We start from the raw sequence: 23,606 nt of genomic DNA on the forward strand, positions 1-23,606 counted from the left end.
GTCTCGTGGTAGGAACTCAATGGATATTAACTGTTATCAAATAGACTGTAATATAATAAATGCAGATAAGCAAATTGGGAGCTGTACACGTGCAATTGTCTCTTGTCAGTGCTGATAATTGGATGGATTGCTAACACTCAGCTCTCTCTGTGATGAAACAAACCCATTTTCCCTCCTCCTTCACCCCTTCTCTAAACCCATGTTTACTTTAGAAATATAAACAAAAAATAAAAATAAAAACTTCAGAAGACCCATGGCAAAAATAATTCACATTTTGGTGCGTATTGCTCCTTCCATCTTTGCATAATACCTACTTTTTATAATAATGAAATCCTATTATTAAACCAAATACTTATTATGAAGTTCATATCTTATAAGTAAACTCATATCACCTCCTGTTAAATGGCTGCATAGTCATATGTCGTATAAATAGTATTTAACTAATTTCATATTGTTGGATTTGGAGGTTATTTTCTACTTTGGTCAACAAAGCCATCCTGAATACTTTTACACATATATTTAGAGCACTTGTTTGATTATTTCTTTGGAACACATTTAATTGCTGTATTAGAGGATATATGCATTTTCTTACTTCTGAATATATTTTCCTGAATCACTCCCTTGGAAGATTGTACCAAGTTATATACTTTTGCTAGTGGTGTCTAAAAGTGCCCATTTTCCCACATGCTTACCAGTAGGAATTTTTTTCTCCACTGAGACTAGTTTAATTCCAGTTGCTAATTTAATGAATGAAATTTTATTTTCAGTAGATAATGAAATAAATAGATGATTAGACAAAAAATTTCAATTTACAAGTTTCCTATTTTTTGTAAGGTTAGGCTTTTCTGCCTTTATGCAAACTGCATATTACAATGCTTTGTGCGGTGCCTGTTAAATATTTTTGCTTGTGCTCATGTTGTGACGGTCCACATTTTTCTTCTGCATGTTCTTTATTGTTTTCTTTCAATTACTAATGTTTTTTCTGTTTCAGGTGATGGACTATAACATTAACTTGGGAAAACACCTTCTCCCCCTGGTGGTTCAGGTGCTCAAATACTGCTCTTGTCCTCAACTACGGCATTATTTTCAACAGCCACCTCGTTGCTCCCTCTGGTCCCTAAAACCTCACATTCGGCAGATGTGGCTGAAGGCCTTGCTTGTCATCCTCTACAAGGTGAGTCCCAGCAGTTACTCCTTTCGGGGATGTGCTCTTAGAGAGTACGGCTTTAGGAAAACACCAAGAGACACCAGTTGCAAATCTCTCAGGATAAAAATTTGACCTCGGAAGAAGTCTCCTGATATGCAGTTGAAGCTGAGAAGCAAAGGGCCATTGGAATGAAAATAGTGATAGGCTGTGTCTGTGTGTGCACTAAGTGTTTCAAAAAACGATGAATTGTAGGGAACTGATCAGCAACCTCTGATTGCACTCAGGGTCTCCCATTTTATCTGAGTATTAATTATTATGTCAGGAAACAAAGAAGATATTTGAAATTGTATTCACCAGACGTCTGTGTCAGACCATTTTCCTGAAGGTAATTTTAACTGTGAACTGGCTTGTGTCGATGTCGGGGCTCTGGTGCGAGAGGAGGAGAATACGGTCCCTTTGCAAAATCAGGCCATGATCAGCATCACTGTTTTTACTGGGCTCTATTTTTTTTCCTTTCGTCCCCAAGGGATACTGAGAAAGATATCTGGCAAGATCAAGTGGAAGGACTTATTCTTTAAAATAATCATTTGTATTTTTCTTCCTCCGTTTTACTGAGCAGTATCCATACCGAGACTGTGATATCAGCAAGATTCTGCTGCACCTGATCCACATCACGGTGAATACGCTCAATGCACAGTACCATAGCTGCAGGCCTCACGCCACAGCCGGTCCTTTGTACAGCGACAACAGTAACATAAGCAGATACAGCGAAAAGGAAAAAGGTACTTTCTATATAGAAATCCTGTCCTAAGCTTAGCTGGAAGACATACTACGCTTCTCCCATCCAAGTACTAACCAGGCCCGACCCTGTTTAGCTTCCGAGATCAGACAGGATCGGGCGAGTTCAGGGTGGCATGGCCGTAGACCTCACTACGTTTTAGATTAGTGCTTTTCTTAGCAGATAAAGGAGCATCCCCAGATACCACGGTGGACTAAAAGGCAATCACTTATTATATTGTTAATTTTCCAACTCTCCCATGATTATTGCTGCTTTAACTTTTAATTAAGCATTCAAGAGAAATAATCGATATTCTTCAAAACCCATATCATAAGAAATCAGGTTTTATAAGATAGTTTAGTTTCTGCCATTGGGTTACGGAGCCTTTGTGAGCCTCTCTTATATTTTGAAAACATCCTGCTTTGGGTCTGTGACATAAAACTCGGCTGGCACTGGGTGGAGTCAGCATCTCAGGGTCTCTGGTTTGCTTCTGAACTTTGCAGCCACAGAATTTGAATGGAGTCCAGACTTGTTCAAGTGCTTTCTACGAGCCTCATTATTCAGTACAGAGTGATTCAAGGCAACAGAAATGAAGTATTCTTGGCACATAAGTTTGATTATTTCTGAAATTGACACCTTTTCTATTGAAAGCTTTTTCTCAAAGGAGACAGTAGAATGAAACTGGAAATAGAGTAAAATTACAGCCTGGATATGTCTGGGTGAGAAGTAAAGAACTGAGGTGTTTATCTTCAGTGAATGTCACAGTGTGATTGGCCTTGTAAAGGATGGCATCATCTAATCGAATCCTGGGAGAAAACCAAGTGTTTGATGACCCTTTGTGGCACTAGTACACAGTCTGAATTGGTGGGACTGAGCTGGGAGTATCTCAGTAGGATGGACAATAGCTAGTGTTCCATCATTCATTTATGGATGATAGGTCCAAAGATCTAGGTTGGCTACAGATGAAACTTTGAGAACTAGGGTCTTTAAGTTCCCATAACAGTCAGATCCTTCCTTAACAATATCTTTTTGCTAGCTCAGGTCTTAGTCTGTAGGAAATTGGGATAGGTTCAGTTAAACTGTGGATGTTCTCAGTGTGTGCTCAGTGTTTGAGCCAATCCCAGAGGAGCCTTTCTGGGTGGGAGGTGATATCTGGCTTTCTTCCTGTCTCTATCATGCAGTACATTTTAAGAATTATCCCAAAGTTATATAATAAAAAGATGCTATAGCTCTTTGCTCAAAAACTTTATTTTTCAAAGGAATTTAAAAAGAGGAATAAAGAAACAGATCATTTTATTGCATTTCCCCAGAAATATGGGAATTCAGTGGAAATTCACTGGGAGCTCTGTATCCATTTTGATGGATAATATTCATTTTTATTTGATTGAAAAGCCTGCCGTGGTTATTTATCTAAAATCCCCTGCTTCCGTTTTCATTTTCTTGTTGAATCTTGTGTATTAGGACAGGATTGGTACTTAAAACTTAATGTTTATATTGCCCTATATTCAAGAAATCTTGAATAATCATAATCACACCTGAGCCTCATCTTTTCATATATAAATATAGTTCACATATTACTATCCAGTGATACTCAACTCAAATAGTAGGTTAATCCCATTAATCATAGTATTAATGTATCGTAGTCACCTTTTTTCCTTGCCGCTTGGTATGTGGCATTAGCTTTCAAACGGATCAAAGAAGAAATTGGTTAAGTGAGCTTTTGAGTTGCAGCATAGCAATTCTTTCCTCGTTGGTGTGTTTTTGGGTTTATTTTTATTTAAAAGTAGCCAGATGGAGAAGGAAGAAAAGGTACAGATGTAAGCTCATTAGGCACTCTAAGTGACCCATGTGTTTATGGAGCTTTAGGCTCATAGGAGTCAAGGATTCTTTCTTTCTAGGATTCACGAGACCCATAACAGTTACATGTGGTAAATGTCTCAGAGAAGTCTGACTTTAAGAGGAGGAAATGTGATTTTCTGTTTTCTTTTTCCTTTGTTTACTCTTTCAGTCCATAATCATCCGTGGAGCTTTTGAGATGACAAGTGGCCTTTCTAAGCTTTTTCTGTGTGTCGTGTGTTTCATTACCAAATGTAGAGTACAGTATTTTGCATTCACCAACTATAAGGTGCATGTACTGTTAGGCTGTGTCTATGCCAGTTCCCAAATCCCAGGAAGGCATATGTTTTTTAGAAAGGGCAGGGCCCGCTCATGTTTAATTTCCTTTCGCCAAATTAGCCTGAAAGTGCATCAGAGCAGGCAAGTTCAAGCAGTGTCACAGATTCCTGGATAGAGTACCTGGCGTCTTTGTTCTTTGGTTTTTAGAAAGTTTCCCCCAGGAAAGCTGTATTGGAATATCGAGACACTGCTGAAAAATGCCGCCAGTGGTCACAAGGAAAATGATGGGCAGCCTTGTAACAGGTTTCTCTATTCAGCACATGGACAGTTTGGTGTCTGGATGAAGTATCAATATAGCCAGACTTGGCTGGTGCAGAAACCCATCAGACTTCCAAAATGCTTTACCTGAAATGCTTGTGTAGACACAGCCTAAGAGAGAATAACCTCTTAAGTGTAATTTTGACTTTCTCTCCCCAATCAGAAGAAGATAGTGTTTTTGATGAATCTGATATTCATGATACACCTACTGGACCCTGCAATAAAGAGTCTCAAACTTTTTTTGCAAGATTGAAAAGGATAGGCGGCAGCAAAATGGTGAAATATCAGCCGGTTGAGATGAATGTTCAGAGAAGTATGAACTTTTTCTCTCAGTAATTTTATGCAGAAATGTTGTACTCTACTCTTTGTTTGGGGTGAAATCTTAATTTTATTATGTTACTACACATTTTGATACCGTTGGTTTTTATATATATGTATGCACAAACAGTATATATATATACATGTTTATATATATACGTGAATTGACGGATACATCATTGACGTCATTATTGTCTTCAGGGGCCATTGCTTGATTTGATTTGTTGCAAAATGTTTGCTTCTCTTCCACACGATTTGAAAATAGTTTTCTAGACCTTCCTCAGCCGAAAAATGATCCCCTCTCCTGTGCGCAAACAAACAGAGCTGAGGAATTATTCCGGAGCTTGATTTTTGGAAATCAGATCTTACACTACCTTTTCGGTTTCTTTCATTCCAAAGTGTCCCGGTTTTTGAAATTAGAATGAATCTTACAAAAACTTGGCCAGAAAGGCAGTTTTCCCTTCTGGTGGCGCTGGGATTGTGATTATGATTTATGGCACTAGTGTGCCTGAGGCTGAGGGGAAAATGGTGAAATCTCCAAGTGAAATAGTACTAGCTCTTTCTGTTTTAATCAGGTGAAATAGAACTGGCTGAATATAGAGAAACGGGTGCATTACAAGACAGCCTTCTACACTGTGTGAGAGAAGAAAGCATTCAGAAAAAAAAGCTACGCTCTTTAAAACAAAAATCTCTTGATATAGGAAATGCAGACTCCCTCTTGTTTACGTTAGATGAGCACCGTAGGAAGTCTTGCATAGACCGGTGTGATGTAGATAAGCCACCTGCCCAAGCTGCTTACGTCACGCCAAGGAAGAATGACCATGGACGGTCGAGACAGAATTCTGCTACGAGGCCCGACAATCTTGAGATCCCCGAGAACCCAGCGGGGCAAGGCTTTCCAGAGCCCCGAAGGCCCGTGATACCAGAAGTGAGGTTAAACTGCATGGAGACGTTTGAGGTGAAGGTGGACTCTCCAGTCAAGCCGGCTCCTAAAGAGGATCTAGACCTGATAGACTTGTCCTCGGATTCTACGTCTGGGCCGGAGAAGCACTCCATCCTCTCGACCTCTGACAGTGACTCTCTGGTCTTCGAGCCTCTCCCTCCTCTCAGAATCGTGGAGAGTGATGAAGAGGAGGAGATGGCTAACCGAGGGCACGGGGGTAAGAACACCGCTGCCTCTCCCTCCCTCCCCAGCCACCCCTCCGGCCTCAGCCTCAGCCTCAGCACAACTCCTCTTGTGCAAGTGAGCGTTGAGGACTGTTCCAAAGACTTTTCTTCTAAGGATTCAGGGAACAGTCCGTCAGCAGGTAACAGGGACTCTGCTCTCATGGCCCCGGAGGAACCTACGCGCTCCGCAGAGTGTCCAAAGCCAGCGGAGCTGAGAGAGTTTTCCTCTGGCAGCCCGCTAACACTGAAACAAAAACGAGACCTCCTTCAGAAGTCGTCTGCTGTCCCTGAGATGTCAGCAGAGGAGAACCTTGATCCCGGCTCTGAGGAGGAGAGGCCTGGACAGACGCCAAGTTCAGGGGCCAAAACTGTGCTCTTGAAAGTCCCCGAAGATGCTGAGAATCCAACAGAAAGGGAGAAGCCCGATGCCAGTGCCGAGTCCGATACCGAACAGAATCCCGAAAGGAAGGGGGAAGAGGATGGAGCAGAGGAATCTGAATTTAAGATTCAGATCGTCCCGAGGCAGAGGAAGCAGAGAAAGATTGCTGTGAGTGCAATCCAAAGAGAGTACCTCGACATCTCCTTCAACATTCTAGACAAACTGGGAGAACAGAAAGATCCAGGTAAGCGCATCTGTCTTCTTCCTCCCAGCCTGACTTGCAGGTTTGTGCATCTCACCGGTAGGGTTTAGCGCCGAGTGTGCATCACACTTGAAATCTTATAATGTCAGGGTGTGACATTATAATTGCTTCACAACCACTCTGGATCCCCCTGCTGTACTAGAACCTGGTGGATTCAGATGTGGTTTGACTGGCTCCATAAATGTTTCTGTGTTTGCCGTTTCTAAACTCTCCAGTCAATTCTTGACTGCCCTTGGCAACAAGAGGAGATGGCTAATTTATATCAGGATGTTCCACATGTAACTTTAGCCTTCCTCAAGTGGGAGACATCACTAATTTGAACTCTTTTTGCTTTCCCTTTTTATTTTCCTGCTCTACTTTAGTAAGCTATGATGTAGTCCAAGGAAGGAATGATATTAAGTGCTAAAATAAAGCGAAGATGCTTGAAACGACTAGGAATCGGCAGCGTTGTCATTTGGGGGCCACAGATGGTTACATGCACCAACTAAATATCAGGAACAGAAAGTTAGCGATTATACCTTAATTGCCAATTAGACCCTACTCCATGGACACCACTTGATGGAGAAATTGTCCTGTGTTTTCTTGGAGGTACTATTTCTAAGAAGATAACTTAAATAAAAGTGGCAAGACAGTAGTACACCTCATTTTGAAGCCCATTTTCTGTAGCACTGTAATGCTGTTGGAGATGCATTTTTTCAGTTCTTCAAATCTAAATGGTGATGATGATGATTTGATTTTTCAGGAAAAAAAATGGGATTGGCCAGCAATCATTGTTGTAGTATATTCATAGACTAGAGAACATTGAGAATTGGCAAAGATCTTAGGGACCTTTAATTAGGTCTTAGAGCTTAAATTAGGGCTCTAGACTAGCCCTAATTTAATCCAGAGGCTTCTAAGGCTGAGAGGAATTACTGTGTCTCGTCCAGAATCACACTGCCAGACTGAAGCCAGTCCTCTCTTCCTGATTCCAGTCCTCCTTTTTCCACCAATCTAACTGAGCACAAGTTCTAAGAGAATGTGCTCTCCGGCTCTTTTATTTGCCCAGGCATTTCCAGAGGTTTTTAGGTGTTCTCTAGCTCATAGGCCAGAGCTGTGTTGCCTACAAGGAGCTCTGTAAAAATCTGCTGAACAATCATGAGTAAATTTGCAAAGAGTCATGCTCCTGTGTGTGTGTGTGTGTGTGTGTGTGTGTGTGTGTGTGTGTATTTGTTCTGTTAATAACAAGAAGTTTTAAGAAGGTTTCAGGGAAACTAGGACCACCTTTTTGTTGTTTGGGGCCTGGAAAATCACTACATAGATGGAGAATAGTGTTGGTCTAGAAACTATAGAACTACAGCAGTATCTAGAGGGTGGGTATGAAAATGTAATAAGGCCTACAGGATGGATGACCTGGAAGCCATAGGCTGTAATGTGTGTGTGTGTGTGTGTGTGTGTGTGTGTGTGTGTGTTACCTTTATTAATCTTTATAGCTGATTCCTTCCCAGGCTACCAGGGAGAAAGTGGTTTTGTATTCTTATGTTAGTTGCCAGAACAACAACAACAAAAGTATCTGCTAATTAGGATAATATGCGTAACAATTCTAAATATATATTATACTCTCATAACAACGGACATACAAATAGATCTGCCCTCCCTTGCTGGATGGTGGGAAGAGGCCCACAGGCTCAGAGCTGGACTCAGGCTTTGCTGACTTTCTTGCCTCTGTCAGCAGGAGTGAGGGATCCCAGTTCTCCTCACCCTTCCAAGCCACCACGGGCCGCACCGCTGTAAGCCGGGGTGAGCTCACTGTGAGCTTTGTCTCCGCCGAGTCAGGGCCTGCAAGAAGTCCCAGGGCTCCGCTGGTCTTCATTTCCTTCACTCAGGTTCCTATAAGGCCATGCACACTGTCCCCAACTTTTTGCCCACTCTACACCAACCCCCAAACCCCTCTCTGTGTCCTCGGAACTCAAGGTCCTTCCTGAGCAAAATCCCTCATACGTGTGCTCTCTCCTGTGATGTCCCCCTTGTCCTCCTAGTCTAATGGAAGCCTGGCCCTCCTCATAGCTTCGTGTCATTGAGCTCTGGCCAGGGGTGCTCATTCGTGCTCCTTCTTGTCTCTAAAAGCCCCAGCTTGGACAGGTGCAGCGCTACACACCTGTAATCTCAGCACTTGGCAGGCTGAGACAGGAGGATCTCAGGTTTGAGGCCAGCCTCAGCAACCTAGTGACCCTCGGCAACTTAGTGAGACCTTGTTTCAAAATAAAAAATAAAAGGAAGTGGGAGTATAGCTCAGAGGTAGAAAAATGACCACAAAACCCGGTTCTGACTCTCCTGTCTTTAGACTGTCCCATTTGCAGTCTCCGATTTTATCATTAACTCTGTCTCATTTGTTGACATGCAGCTCCTGGCTCTTACTGCTCTTTCTAAACCATTCCTGCCTCAATGTTCATTGATTTCAGTAGACTGTAGACGACTCTGACACTACACTGACACTCTGGCTTCTCAGTTTCTACATTCTTTCTCTCCAGTGATTTCTTCTGGCCTCCACCTTAGCCCAGCGACTCCTTACACAATCCTATCACAGACCACCTGCTGCAGCCTTCCCATGGTCTCTATTTTGTCTCCTGTTCTTTGGATACTCTTTCCTCTCTTGCTCTGGACAATACTTTTGATTCTATTGTCTTTCACTCTCTCCCCCTCTACTTCACATCTTCTCTCCCAACGCACCTTAAATTCAAATCTATCAGAATAATCCCTCCCTGCCAGTACCCTCTTGGATTTCACCTTTTCTGATTTGCTTGGCTGAACACAGCCTTGTTTAATCAGAATGTCTGCTGGCACCTGTACCTACTAGGTTACTGTTCGTGCCATGAGCCTCACCTGGGTCCTTTTATATGATCGGTGCATATTGATTACACAGAATGGACTTCACTGAGGCATATTGTTGCATACCTAAAAACATAATTTGATCAAGTTTACTTCCCAATCCTTCCCCTACTATTTTATCCTCCTCTAGCCCCTTCCTCAAGCCTTTGCTCTCCCTTCTACTTTAATGGTATTCCCCCCTCCCATTTTTTCCTTCTATCTTCTACAGATGAGAGAAAACATAGGATTTTTACTCTCTGACTGTGACTTATTTTGCTCAAAATTATGGTCTCCAGTTTTATCTGTTTTCCTGCAAACATCATAATTTCATTCTTCTTTAGGGCTAAATAAAATTCCATTCTGGGTATGTACCACATTTTCTTCATCCATTCCTCTGTTGAGAGACACCTGGACTGATTACATAACTTGGCTGTTGTGAATTATGCTTTGGTAAACATGGGTATGAGTGAATCTCTCACATATGCTGACTTTAATTCTTTTGGATAAATACCACGGTGTAGCTGGATCATATAGTAGATCTATTTTTAGTCTTTTTTTTTTTTTTTTGCAGTACTGGGAGTGGAACCCAAGGACATTCTACCTCCGAGCTACACCCCCAGCCCATTTTTTTATTCTTTATTTTGAAACAGGGTCTCACTGTGTTGCGGAGGGCCTCACTAAATAGCTGAGGCTGTCCGTGAACCGCGATCCTCCTGTCTCAGCCTCCCGAATGCTGGGATGACAAGCGTGCGCCACCACGCCCGGCTTATTTTTAGCTTTTAGAGGAACCTCTATGTTGATTTTTATAGTGGCTGTAGTAATTTACGTCCCTACCAATAGTGTACAAGAGTTCCTTTTCTCTTACATTCTTGCCAGCCTTTATTATTTATATTCTTGATAATGTGCCATTCTAACCAGAGTGAGAGCATCTTGATGTGGTTTTGATTTGCATTTCCCTGATGGCTAAAGATGTTGAACATTTTCTTATATAATTGTTGGTTATTTGTATTCCTTTCAAGATATGTCAGTTTAGTTCATTTGCCTATTTATTGATTCATTTTTCTTTTCAGTACTGGGGATTGAACCCAGGTGCATTCTATCTCTGAACTATACCCCTGGCCCTATTTTTCATTCTTTATTTTGAAACAGGGTCTCACTAAGTTGTGGATGGCCTCACAAAATAGCTGAGGCTGGCCAAGAAACTGTGAGCTTCCTGTCTCAGACGCCCAAGTCCTGGGATTACAAGCATTCACTACCATGCCTGGCTTTGTTTGTGGCTTTAATATTGAAGTTTGGGGGTTCTTCATGTATTTTAGGGGGTACTGTGCATTCTACCTTTGAGCTATGCTGCCAGCACTATTTTTTTATTTAATTTAATTTATTTATTTATTTGCAGTACTGGGGATTGAATTCAGGGGCATTCCACCTCAGAGCTACATCCCCAGCCCCATTTTTTATTGTTTATTTTGAAACAGGGTCTCACTAAGTTGCAGAGGGCCTCATTTAGTAGCTGAGGTTGGCCGCAAACCCAGATCCTCCTGTCTCAGCCTCCCAAGGACTGGGATTACAAGCGTGCAGCACCACCATGATTGGCTTCTTTATCTAGTCTTCTTACTAGTCCTCTGTCAAATGGGGACGTGGTAAAGATTTCCTTCCATTCTATGGGTCACCTCTTCACTCTGTTAATTGTTTCCTTTGTCGTGCATTTTTAAATTTGATGCCAGTCATTTACTACTTCTTTTTCTTGCTTTCTGAGCTACAGGAGTCGTATTAGGAAGTCTTTACCTGTGCCTGAATTTTGAAGTGTTTCTCCTATTTTTTTCTCCTAACAGTTGCAAAGTTTCTTGTCTTGTAGTTGAATCTGTGATTCACTTTGAGTTTACTTTTGTGCAGGGTCAACTGGATCACCTGGAATCATATCTTGTTTTCCCGGTCTACTGTTTTGTAGCTACTTTTCTTCCCAAACTTTTAACAATTCTTTCTATTTGACATCATCATCAGGAGTTTCCCAGCCTCCCGCCCCCTCTTCCTATCAGCGTTTGTACTCACATACTTGGCCTGCCTGGCTGTGTTCCCGTCCAAGATCCCATTTCCTCTGTATTTCCTCTATCCTACTCAAGGACATAGACCCTCACCCTTTCTATTCTTCCTTCTCCTTTAGTTTTTTTTTCTCCCTAAAGGACTCTTGACTTGTACCTACAAATATAATCTTATTTCTCTCCCTTTATTAAAAAGAAAAAGAGCTCTTGATCCCAATTTTTCCAAGTATTATCACTCTCCCCAATTTTCACCCACTGTGTTCTTCCCAAGAGCCATTCCTATGAAGCTTTCATTCCCACTCTTCCACCAAAATTGCATCCGTTGAGATCTCCAAGGACCTTCTTGCTAAACCCAGTGGTCAGCTCTTAGGTCTTGCCCTTTGACATCACTACAGTATTTGCCATACTTCACTGCTCCCGTTCTGCCTGGCTCTTAGTTTTCTTCCTATTCAGTAGGAATAGGGTATCTTTGCTGATTCTGCCTTATCTCCTCAGTGAGGTGATGCCCTGGGGTCTCTGTCCCTGACCTTTTTCTCTGTGGGTACTCGGTTTCTTAGTACTCTTGTCTAGTCCTATCAGTTACCCATTGACCTGAGTAATGCTGTGTAACAAAGTTCAGCAACATGCAGCAGTAAGCATTTATTTAGTCTGAGAGTCTCGTAGTCACCTGGGGATTGGCTAAGCTAGGTTGGGCTTGGTCGAGTGGCCAAGCTCCACTCCTCCTGCCTGCCAGGAGGTTAGGAGGAGGCCTGCCAGCCCCTTCCAGGCACCGTGAAGTCAGGGAACATTTTTCTCATTGCTAAGAGCAGAGCCACAAGGGAGCAGAAACAGTTGTGCAAGCACTTTTCAAGCCTTTGGTCGTGTTATACCTACAAATGTTTTGTTAGCCACTGTGATCACCTGGTTTGAACTAAGGCCAGGAAGGAAATAAACTTTGCCTCATTAGTGCAAGGAACTTGACAATCACAGTGAAATCACAGATTCAGGGAGGAATGAAGAACTGGGGCCGCATCACTCAAATGTTGCAGGGGATGTACTCAAGCTGAAACACAATCTGCCGGTCACCTGAAATTAAGATTTAACTGAGCATTTTCTATTTTATCTAACCTTAGTCTACCCTCAAAACATATCCAGAATGTGGCACCTTCTTACTATAGCCACTGTTTCGATTCTGTTCTGAGCCACCAACATCTCTTCACTGGCTTACCTGCTATAGCCCCTTTACTTGGCGTCTTCCTTTCCATTGCCATTGCCTTCATGTTCTCTCAGCACAATAGCCAGAGCAATCCTTTAGGGCAGTCCTTTAGAGCATGAATTTACACCGTGCTTCTACTTGGAACCTTCCAGTGGCTCTCCATTTCTTTCATAGTAGAAGCTCAAGTTTTTTGAATGCCTAGATGCCCCTGTCCTTATCAGCTCTCCCCCTTCATTTGCACTGTCTCCACAATCCTGCTCAGCCACAGTGACCTCTGGCCGTTTCTCAACTACTCCGTACACATCCCTACCGTATGCCTGGCCTCCCAGCCTTGAGCTTTGTGATGTTTGGCTCACTCCTTCAGTGAATTCTTTGATCAAACCTTGGGTTCCCAGTGTGAACTGGCCTGCAAAGTGCCACACCATCCTGCCCCCGCTGGCCTCTTGGTCTCTCTCTCTCTCTCCTCTTTCTCTCCTACAAAGAACGAATCTAATAACCTACAGTAATATACTTACTTTTACCCATATTAATTATTGTCTGAAAGCTCCCAAAGGCAATGAGTTTTGTCTGGTCCGTTCACTGACTGTATCCCCAGTGACTAGGAGAGTGCTGGAAAGCGTTCCATGATTGAAAGAGTGGGATCATATTTCCTGCACCACACTACAGAAGTTGAATACAAATGTTTTGAGACAAGTGAACAACTGTTTTTGAGTAATTGTCTCAACCCATATATAAATAAAAGGTTTTATAAAATGATTGAGGATAGGAAAAAATTGAAGATTCGTGGTACACTAACTGTCTTATAATGGAAAAAAAATTAAGGTTGTAGATGTATTGAGGATTTTTAAAGCCTACCAAAACTCTAAAATTTTATACTCTTTTAAAGAATTCTTGAAAATTAGCTTTAAGCATTCTCAGTCCACATTATTGGTAGGACTTTTATGCCATAGTTGCAGCTCATGTAGAACAGACAGGGTGAGAGAAGTATTATTCATGTTTTTGACTTGTTGTTCTGGGAGAATATCCAAGAAAAAATAATGCCCAATCTTTAATATCTTGATGACTAAAGTCATTTAAAATGAGTACATATTTTATGCTCTATTAAGAGGGTTTGGGAAAATTTGCAACAATTATATTCTTTGTTATCCAGAAGTCACTAATCTGACAACCATATTTACTCAGAAAGACCCTTCACCCCGAATAAAAATGATCCAAAATCAACACTGAAACTTTCCCCCCGTGTCATCATTTGGGATCTATTTTACTTTTATTTCTCACATTTAGCCAGATTAACAATCATCTAATAATAGAAGAGCACACTGAATTTGCGTCTATGTGTGAATGTGTGGTGGGTTGCTCTGTGGTGAGAGAAGACAATTGAGACTAGAGCGAGGATGAGACAGAACATTTTTAAGTTTAAGAGCTTGAAGCCATTTGGGGCAGGTGTCCCTGACTTACAGCACAGCGTAGTCATGGAAGCCTGTGGTGGTAACTCCAGGTCAGCAAGATGACTTAGTGTACTCTCTCTTTAGTGGTGCTGAAGATGGCAAGAAGGTCTGTAAGGAATTTTAAGAGATTTGCTATAAGAAACCATTAAACTTTTGAGAAAGTTTTAAAGGATAATTTGCAGCTCTGCCGAATAATGTGGGACAGCTTGTTTCCCATTATTGATACACTAAAAAAGTGATATTATACACAGACTATATTTCACCTTAGACACGACATTTATCAGATAGGAAAATAAAATAAGTCTGGCTGGGCACTGTGTTACATGACTGTGATCCTTGTCATTAAGGAGGCTGAGGCAGGAGGATTGCCAGTTCAAGGCAGTCCTGGGTAACTTAGTGAGACCTTATTTTGAAATAAAACTTAAGTTGGGTGTAGTGACTCACGCCTGCAATCCCCCTACTTGGGAAGCTGAAACAGGAGGATCATAGGTTAGAGACCAGCGTCAGAAACTTAAAATAAAACTTAAAAAGTAATTCTGGAGCCAGGTAGCAGTTCAGGGCTAGAACTGTTACCTAGCCTAGGCAAGTTTTGAGTTCAATCCCCCGTACCATAAAAGAAGAAAAAGAAAAAGAAAGAAAGAAAGAAGATGACAGCCTATTTCTAGTTCAACTAATAAAATATAAAATCAAGTTAATAGCATTTATTCTATATCAAATATAGTCCTTGCTCTTAAATTACCCCTGGCTTGTCAAAGTTTAAAGAAAGTGAACAATTACATTATAGTGCGGTAAGTTTGGAAAAGGTGTTACATAATCACACAAGAGGGTCACCTGGTCCAGTGTTGATTCGCATTTTGGGGGTAAATGGGGTCCTGGAAGCCTTCTTGGAGCTGGAATTTCTATGTAAGTTGAAATATGCATGGGGAATAGGGAACTGGCAGACAAAGGTAGAGACGAGGATCAGACAGAAAGAAATTTGGAACGGGCAAGATGAAGGGCCTTGTTCAAAGAAATGCATTATAAGCGTGCTGAACTGTAGCTTTGTAATCCTGCTGTCACTGCTCTCCAAGAGACATACCCATAGACAGAGAATGTATTGTGGAAGGAGCTCGCTAAAGACCTTTGGAACCAGTGTGTATGTAATTCCCTTAAGATGAGTACTAGGGCCAAAAAGTACAGAAAGATTTGAATGGGTACAGTAGACAAGAGGGAGAAGGTGTGGGCACGGTTCTTGAACTTGCTTTTCCCTGGTGACCTGAATTTTGAATAATATTTCTATTTGTAGATCCCTCTTCAAAAGGGCTTTCGGCTTTGGAGATGACACGGGAATCTTCATCAGCTCCTACGTTAGACGCAGGTGTGCCGGAAACAAGTAGCCACTCCTCCATATCAAGTAAGACCCCTCTGGTGGTCATTCCCTCTTTTGCAGCGACGATCTGCTCCATGGTCGTCAATCGTGCAGTCGTGGTTTTCTTTCCACTTTTAAAGTACTGAATTAGCTTCTTTGGTGATACTGTACTGGATGTTCTTTGAGACCCTGAGATGTAGCATGAGCCGCGATTGTTCATATCTCAAATGTCTGATTAATCATATGGTTACTGATTGGCAAAGGATCCTAATTTGTTAAGGGATAATCACTGAACTTCATTCATATTTTAATTAAAAATAAAAACGATCTATTATTAGTCTAAACATAAAACATGGAACTGATGGCACATGGAAAACATTGTCCATGGCAGAATTTTACATGGGACACATTTACTTAATTTGAATCACCTGCATCAGTGACAAGATTTTTTATCTAGGCAGCCATAAAATAGATAAATCATATATTATTATCCCAGAGGCATGACTGATCTAGCTCTGAAGATAAAGATGGCATGACATCTTGCAAGATGTAAAGGAGGCTACTATTTTCTAACTGCCTTCTATTTTGGGGTCTTGAATCTTCTCCATATAAGAACCTGGGTTTCGTTGGTGTTCCATTGAGGCGTCTATTTAGCTCAGTGGAGTCAAGTAGATGTTAGCACAGGACATTCTTTTTTTTTTTTTTTTTTGGTGATACTGGGGTGGAACCCAGAGGCTTTCTACCTCCAGGCTATACTCCCAGACCCATTTTATACTTTATTTGGAAACAGGGTCTCACTAAGTTGCTGAGAGCCTCACTAAGTAGCTGAGGCTGGCTTCGAACCTGCGTGATCCTCCTGTCTCAGCCTCCCAAGCGCAGGGATTACAAGCGTGCGCCACCACGCCCGGCCTAGCACAGGACATTCTAAACAGGAAACAGAAATACAAAAGCACAACATCTGCAAATCTTTGTCACATGTGCATGATCAATTTTGTGTTTATGTGGATGCTGCCTAAAGAGCTAGTTGATTCTCATTGGACCATCTTTCAAAATGAGGTTGGTCCTGAAAAACCAGATAGAGATCTTAATGTCAATCCTGGACTGGTAGTATGAAACATCATCCATCCATCCATCCATCCATCCATCCATCCATCCATCCATCCATCTATTCATCCATTCATTCATAAACTATTTTTTGTCTGTTGGTGCCAGGCATTGTGCTTGGCACTGGGTAACAAAGGTGAATAAATAAGCTCTCCATATTCTCAAGGAGTTTCAAGTTATAATATTATTTTTATTTTTGCAATACTGGGCATTGAATCCAGGGGCAAGCTACCTCTGAGCTACAACCCTAGCCCTTTTTACTTTTTGTTTTGAAACAAGGCCTTGCCAGGTTGCTGAGAGTCTTACTAGGTTGCTGAGGCTGGTCTCCAACCTGCGATCCTACCGTCTCAGCCTCTCAGGTACTGGGATTGCAGATGTGTGCCCCCATATCTGGCTACATAATATTAATTATAGCCACCACTTGTTTGAGGCCTGTTATGTGCCAGGCACCATGCTGAATGGCTCACATACATCGTTACCTGATCCAATTCTTTCATAAATACTGCATGGCAAATTGTTCACCCCATTTTATAGGTTGGGAAGCTGATCTTCAGAGAGGCCAAATAACTTGCCAGAAGTCATACGGCTGCTAAGTGATAGAGACAGGAATCCGTGTTATGTATGCTAGAATTTAGGGCTTAGGTTATTTTTAGTATACCATCCTGCCCTAGAAAAATTCAAAGTTGATTATAAAAGAGATTATAGAAATTCTAAGAAATAGTTTCCAAGTGACAGTAATTTGCCCTTTTGGTAGCAAAGAAGGAAAGCCAGTTCTGAATCTGACCATTTTTCTTTTATCACAAAAATATGTTCAATGATCTGATAAAATGTAATTGTTAAGTTCATGTACTAAATCATGGAAGTGTATTTTCTCTTTCTAATGAGTCAGCAAAAAAATAAAAAAGCAAATTCTAAGGAGAATTTCAAGTATAATTTGAGATTAGTGAAGATGATTAAGTCACTGTGACTTTAGTGCTGGTTAAATACATCATAAGATAAATATACTAAGTGTATCATGATCCCCAAATTATGACTGGGTCTAGCCTTTGGGGACTTAGCATATCATTAGATTTCCACCTTTCCCCTCCTTGCCATTGAAAGCATGCATTTTATGGCTCTTGGTGGTGTGGTCTTGGAGACATGTCAGGTGCCTTATACAGTAAGAGTTTTACTCTCATATACTCTGCTGTCTTTATAAACAACTCAGAGGCTGGGGATTTAGCTCAGTGCTAGAACACTCACCTAGCATGTGCAAGGTCCTGGGTTCAATCCCCAGCACTGCAAAGCAAGGCAAATGAACAAACAACCCCCCTGCAAAAAAAAAAAAAACAACAACTGAGAATTGGAGGAATTAGTCAGTTACTTGGGATGTTAAATCCTTATTTTATCGAGTTTACAAGCTGCTGCTAATTTTAAATTTAGTGAAACTTTTAAAAGATTTCTAGTTTTAAATTTTGCTTAAAGCTGCACTTTTCAAGTGAGTCATAATACTGCAAATTTTAGTAATCAACAACCAAAATCAGAGATTATTGATATGAGGTTAATTAGTCATTTCCCTGAATTCACTTAATACGTACTCCAAGACACAAGAATTCCCATCACACTCTTTCCTGGCTCAATTTATCAGCTGATTAATCCGTAGCCAAGCATGCCGTGACCACCACAAATCAAACATCATGCCAATTACATTAGAAATGATAAGAGTTGATTTTGCCTCACACCAAGTTGCTGCCTTAATACCATGATTGTGAAACCTGTGTCTGATGTTAAAGGTTTTCTAGGGGCCATACAGTCACCCTGTTTTCCACGGTTCCTTTCCAGGGCATGTAGTTCCTAGCTTTGTTTTTGAAGTTTTACTTATTAGAAAGTGAAAAGCTACAGACTTTCCAATAGCCAATGTCTAGAGCCATTGGTGATGCGCTGTCTCACAGCCGGCTAGTTGGTAGGGTCCTTGGGACTGCTCACAGTAGCATGGAAGCATGCTAGGTGAGTCCTAACCTCGCAGTCCACAGATAGAGTGCCTGTGTTATTTTCTTGTTTGGAAATGCTTATAACTTTACATTTCACTAGTGGGATATTTGTTTTAAAGAATAACAATTTTAGCATTGTTATGTAAATAGAAATGTGTATACTAGAATATTTGTATGGAATGTTACTTGAGTCACACTTTTCAAACAGTAAACAGAAGCTCATGCAGAGATTGAAAATACCATTGACTTTGGAACTGATATGTTTTGGTCTTAGGACCACCTCTGTTTCTGACTGATTTCAAGTAAAACAATTTCATTTGCTTTGATTTATCTCTTAAAAAATTGGCATTGTTATGTGTCAATCCTAATCCAAACTATACATGTACACATGCACATCATACACACATACAAGCACCTGGACCTCATAGGTATATGATGAAAACCGAAATGAGGTATGCACAGCTCCATTAAGGAAAGTTGAGGCCAGTTGTGGTGGTATACACCTGTAATCCCAGTACTTGGGAGGTCGAAACAGGAGGATCACAAATTTGAGGGCAGCCTCAGCAAATTAGCAAGACCTTGTTTCTAAATAAAAAATAAAAGGGGCAAAGGGTGTAACTTGGAGGTTGAATGCTCTCTGGTTCAATCCCCAGTACTAAAAGAAAAAGAAAGTCAAGCTATAAGTTCAAAGTAATATTATCTGTCTTAAATCCTTTTTTAGAATACAGCAGAGTATATAAGTAAAAACATAAATGAAAACAATCATAGTTCATTAGTTCATCAATTAACTGGAGTGCAAATTTACAGGCTGCAGATCATTGCTAAGCTCACAGATATTGTCTATACTGAACAAAGAAAGACCCTTGAAACAGCAGAATATCTTAGTTTTATACCTGAATAAGAGCCTATAATTTACCAGATATCACAAATAACTAATGAAGGTTAAATTAAGATTCAGATTCATATGGATAGAAAAAAATCATATGGATGTGTAGAGCCTTTGTGTGCTGTGGAAATGGATTCCCTAGTAATCATCTCCTAATTTCCTTCATATAGCTCAGTATAGGCAGATGAAAAGGGGATCCCTGGGAGTTCTGACAATGAGCCAGTTAATGAAGCGGCAGCTGGAACATCAGTCTAGCGCCCCCCATAACATCAGCAACTGGGACACTGGTGGGTCAAGATTTTTCTTCTTGTTTTTCCTCTCACCTTAGCTAATGCCACTTTCTCTGTGTCCATTCTGCTCCCTCGTTAAGGAATACATTTTCTGTACTGTTCTTTGGTTTAAATAATTTTAAAAAGACCACTGAAATAATTGATGAGTCTCTAGAAGCTCTCTAAGTGTTCTGAGCAACACATTCTTCCCGCTAGACTGGTCCAACTCATTTTTCCCTCTGAGACCCAGATTCCAGATCTTAGGTTATATATTGGTCTGGGGAGGATGGAATGGAACTATGATTTCATTATGCAAATTTCAAACACCCACAATTATTAACATTTTTCTATAAAATCACGTGGTACCAGTATTGAGGGAATATTAATAATAAATGTCAGTTTAGTGACATCATGATCTGCGGGTAAGTCTGGGAATACGAGTTCTGTGTTTGAGTCAGCAGGGCCACCACGTTGCAGCTGCACAGCCTCATGCTCATAAGCTGGAACTGCATCTAACCTCAGTTTTAAAGTAAGACTTGATCACCATGACATGTCTGTTTTAAATATGATGATCACTCTACATCGTAAAATGTTGTCACTACATTCCGCACACCTAGTTCCTTCTCAAACCAGCAGTACTGCCACAGTCCTTCTTAAAATACCTACCCTTCCTTTTTTAAATTAAATGGGTCATTTGAGTTGCAAGAGTATATATTTTCATGTATATGAAAATATAAGGGTTTATTACTATGATATGGTGAGTACATGGACTCTTTGAGTACCTTGGTTAGTACTTTCTGATTATAATTACATGTTTAAAACTCTTCTTTATGACCAGGAATTACAATTTCCACAAAAATAAAATCTTGATATTTTATTATTTTTTAATCAGCTTATTGGCCCTCATTATTTTCAGAGAGAGAGAGAGAGAGAGAGAGAGAGAGAGAGAGAGAGAGAGAGAGAGAGAGAGAGAGGCAAAGAGAGACAGAGACAGAGAGAGAATGTCTAGATAACTAAATCCCACACACCACACCCAATACCATATGTAACAGATGGTTTTGATTCTGCTGGACTTTGTAAGGTTACTATTTTAAAGGTTTTGTGTTTTTATTTAGTGATATTTAGTAGTGAGCAGTGAATAGCCAAAAACCAGCAGGCAAGAGGAAGAAGCAGGACACTGGGTAGCCAACCTCCAGAATTTAATTTGGTTTGGGTAAAGTCTTTCTGTCCACACCAAAGAGAACTGTGTTTCTCTCTTTCCTGAGATAAAACTATGCAAAGAACTGAGAATGGGAGCTTTTTTTCTGGTTAGGTCTCTGGTATTAAGTGCTCAGGTCATCCTGGGGGCTTTGAAGATTATTTTACCGTGTTATTACTATTTGTAATTAGTAGATCAGCCTAAATTAACCATTTTGGTTTTTGATTATAATCACTATTTAGTAAAGTTATAAAAACGCAAACTGATCTCAGTGTCCAATCTGAATTTTAATCTAAAAAGCTATATGATGCCAAATAACCCATTTAACTGAATTTCATTTTTCAACCAGACTTCAACTTTGTTCATGTCCCTCTGGTTTCCCATGTACATGCTGTCTGAATTCCTTTTGCCTGAGTCTTCCTGGGCTTGTTTTCCATCTCCTAAGGTGGCTCTCCAGTTACTAAGTCCTACTGGAGCTTCACCTCAATATTTTTGTTTTGATTAGTGCAATAAAAAGTACTTCTCAAGTCTTAGCCCAGAGGAGAGTCTATGAATGTGTAGTACAGTGTTAGATTCTATGCCACCTTAAGCCACAAGTGTTGATTGAGTGACTTTCTCATCTCCACAAGAACAAATCTGGCCACATAGGCTCACTGGAGTGACAGCCATGATTCACCTCTGCATGCGCCAGCCTCACGCGCTCAGAGCACCTGTCTCTTCTCCATCACATGCCTCTCAGTGGCTTGCTTCTGTGCCTCATCTTTCATATGAACACATGTCCCTGAAGCACCTGCCCTTCCTCTCTACTCCTGCACCCTCAGTCCTGTTCTGCATCCCACAGACACCCGCCATTTCCTTCTACCAGGTCCATGTGTTTTTGTAGGAATTTCTGGCCATGACCTCAAATGATAACTTAATGTATTTATCGATTTGCATAAAACATTTACTTCATGGCTGTAACACTGGCCTTTGACTTCATGTCAGGGGTGCAGCATTTGCACCTGTTTCGAGTGGGGTGGGATCTGCACTTTTTCTTTTGGTAGTTTTGGATGCTCTCTTATTTTCGTTTAACCGAATGGTAGATTTGTAGCAAAACCCCAAATAATCCTACCCTAAAGTCTAAGGTGTGTAGTTTAAACATTAATACTAAATATCAACAATGACCAAAAAATGGTCCCAAGAGTGTATTGGTTATAGCCGTCATACTGTGAACTGTACTAAACTGACCACATTGAAGACTGAAATGCTCTGTTTATCCACAGAACAGATACAGCCTGGGAAACGTCAGTGCAATGTGCCAATGTGCCTAAACCCTGATCTGGAGGGGCAGCCATTGAGGATGAGAGGTGGGTTGAATCACAGAGTCTCACTCTAGGAACTGACAGCCTGTATGTGTCATCGAATCATGCAGCAGGTGCTGAGACCTCTTCTTCAGCACCTCCATGAAATGGTCCAATCCCTGCCCGACAACTCTGGGGACTGACAGTGTATGGCATCCCGTCTGTCAATATCACCAACAGAAGCCCCTTCCTTACAGTGGCCTTTTAATCTTTGGGGCCACACAAAACATATCTCGCATCTTTTGCATCCTTTTCTGATGTTTGAAAACAACCCTTTGCTCATCCCTCAGTTCCTTCTAGACCAAGGTCCTTCAGCATTCATCAAGGAAGTGTGAGCTTTCCGTGTCCCCCATATCTACTTTCCTGTGCATGGCCCAGCTTGTCCATATTTCTTCTAGAATGTTGAGATAACAAGTACGCATCCTCTCTTCAGCTATCTGAGGTGTATGTTGAAAATATACGCTTGAATTCATGCCGTTCACAGGAGCAAGCCGAGCACAAAGCGGTGCTAAGATCACTGGAAGTTTTCTTTTCAACATTCATCCTGTGAATTTTAAGTACGAAACTAGTCAATCCTACTTTTGTTTTCTTTAATATTCAGAAGGCCAGTTAATCTAACAAAAGCAACAAATGAAAACTAACAAACAAAAACCAATTATGACCACATCACAGGACAGTCAAGCAGATCTGTTTTTCTAGACCATGACATTCCGCTGGTTTTCCTAAGGATCAAGGAGATATTGATCTCTGGCTTTCCCAAACACTTGCTTGGCCGTGAGTAGCAGTTTGGGCCCCTATGTCAGATGAGGTGAGACCCTTCTCACCTATGGAGCAAGGCAAAGTTTTTATGAGTAGAAGGCATGGTTCCCACAAACCCTTGTCTGTGATCTAGTGATGAAGTAGCAGAAAGGTGGAGTGAGGTAGAGGAACAAAGGTGGAAAGTCATTCTCATCCACGGTAAATGGAAGAGTCCATTGGTGCAGTGACTGGTGCATGCATGCTTTGAGATGAACACACATCTTTATAGTTTCTCCTTCTCCGAGAACCTCACATGGGTTTTTGTCAACATCTCCAGCTTTGAGGTTAAACTTCAGAGGTGCTCCCCTCCTTATTTAAGTTTCTGCTTCTAGTTCTGTGCAGAAGGCACCCAGGATATTCAGGGGGACCACCAGTAGTTGTGGCCTCAGTAATGTTGGCAATAACTAGGGGGCAGTGGGATGTACCTTAAACCTGCAGACCTGAGTTGTGACTCAGGCAGTGAAAGGTAGGAGAGGTCTGTGGCTTCCTCCCTTGCAGTTCCCACCTTCTCCATGTGCATCACTGTCTAGTCTCACTTCAGTAGCAGGATGCAGGAAGTCACTGATTCAGTCATTGCTGTCCTATGAGGCCGTCTCATAGATGAGGCCGTATATATTGCATCATACATTCTCTGTTGTCATATGGACAAACAACTCCACAATGCTGTTGGCATTGCTTCCTTA

The 23,606-nt window shown here is 41.2% G+C and overlaps 1 protein-coding gene across 4 annotated transcripts in view; it reads left to right on the top strand.

Annotated features, from left to right (window-relative positions):
- UNC79 (unc-79 homolog, NALCN channel complex subunit) overlaps nucleotides 1–23,606 on the top strand; it is a gene marked incomplete at both ends in the record, with an annotated part of 212,636 nt that overhangs the window by 127,220 nt on the left and 61,810 nt on the right. For 2 of the 4 annotated variants that reach the window (XM_080707437.1, XM_080707438.1), the window contains 7 exons: nucleotides 992–1,174; nucleotides 1,767–1,929; nucleotides 4,522–4,671; nucleotides 5,252–6,466; nucleotides 15,296–15,403; nucleotides 19,489–19,605; nucleotides 22,048–22,131. In XM_080707437.1, the coding sequence (XP_080563563.1) occupies nucleotides 992–1,174; nucleotides 1,767–1,929; nucleotides 4,522–4,671; nucleotides 5,252–6,466; nucleotides 15,296–15,403; nucleotides 19,489–19,605; nucleotides 22,048–22,131 (2,020 nt within the window). The remainder of the gene's footprint in view (nucleotides 1–991; nucleotides 1,175–1,766; nucleotides 1,930–4,521; nucleotides 4,672–5,251; nucleotides 6,467–15,295; nucleotides 15,404–19,488; nucleotides 19,606–22,047; nucleotides 22,132–23,606) is intronic. The other 2 variants (XM_080707439.1, XM_080707440.1) reach the window with 2 other exon arrangements.

The sequence above is a fragment of the Muscardinus avellanarius genome (genome assembly GCF_963383645.1).
Source record: "Muscardinus avellanarius genome assembly, chromosome: 12".
In the NCBI taxonomy this organism is placed as follows: domain Eukaryota; kingdom Metazoa; phylum Chordata; class Mammalia; order Rodentia; family Gliridae; genus Muscardinus; species Muscardinus avellanarius.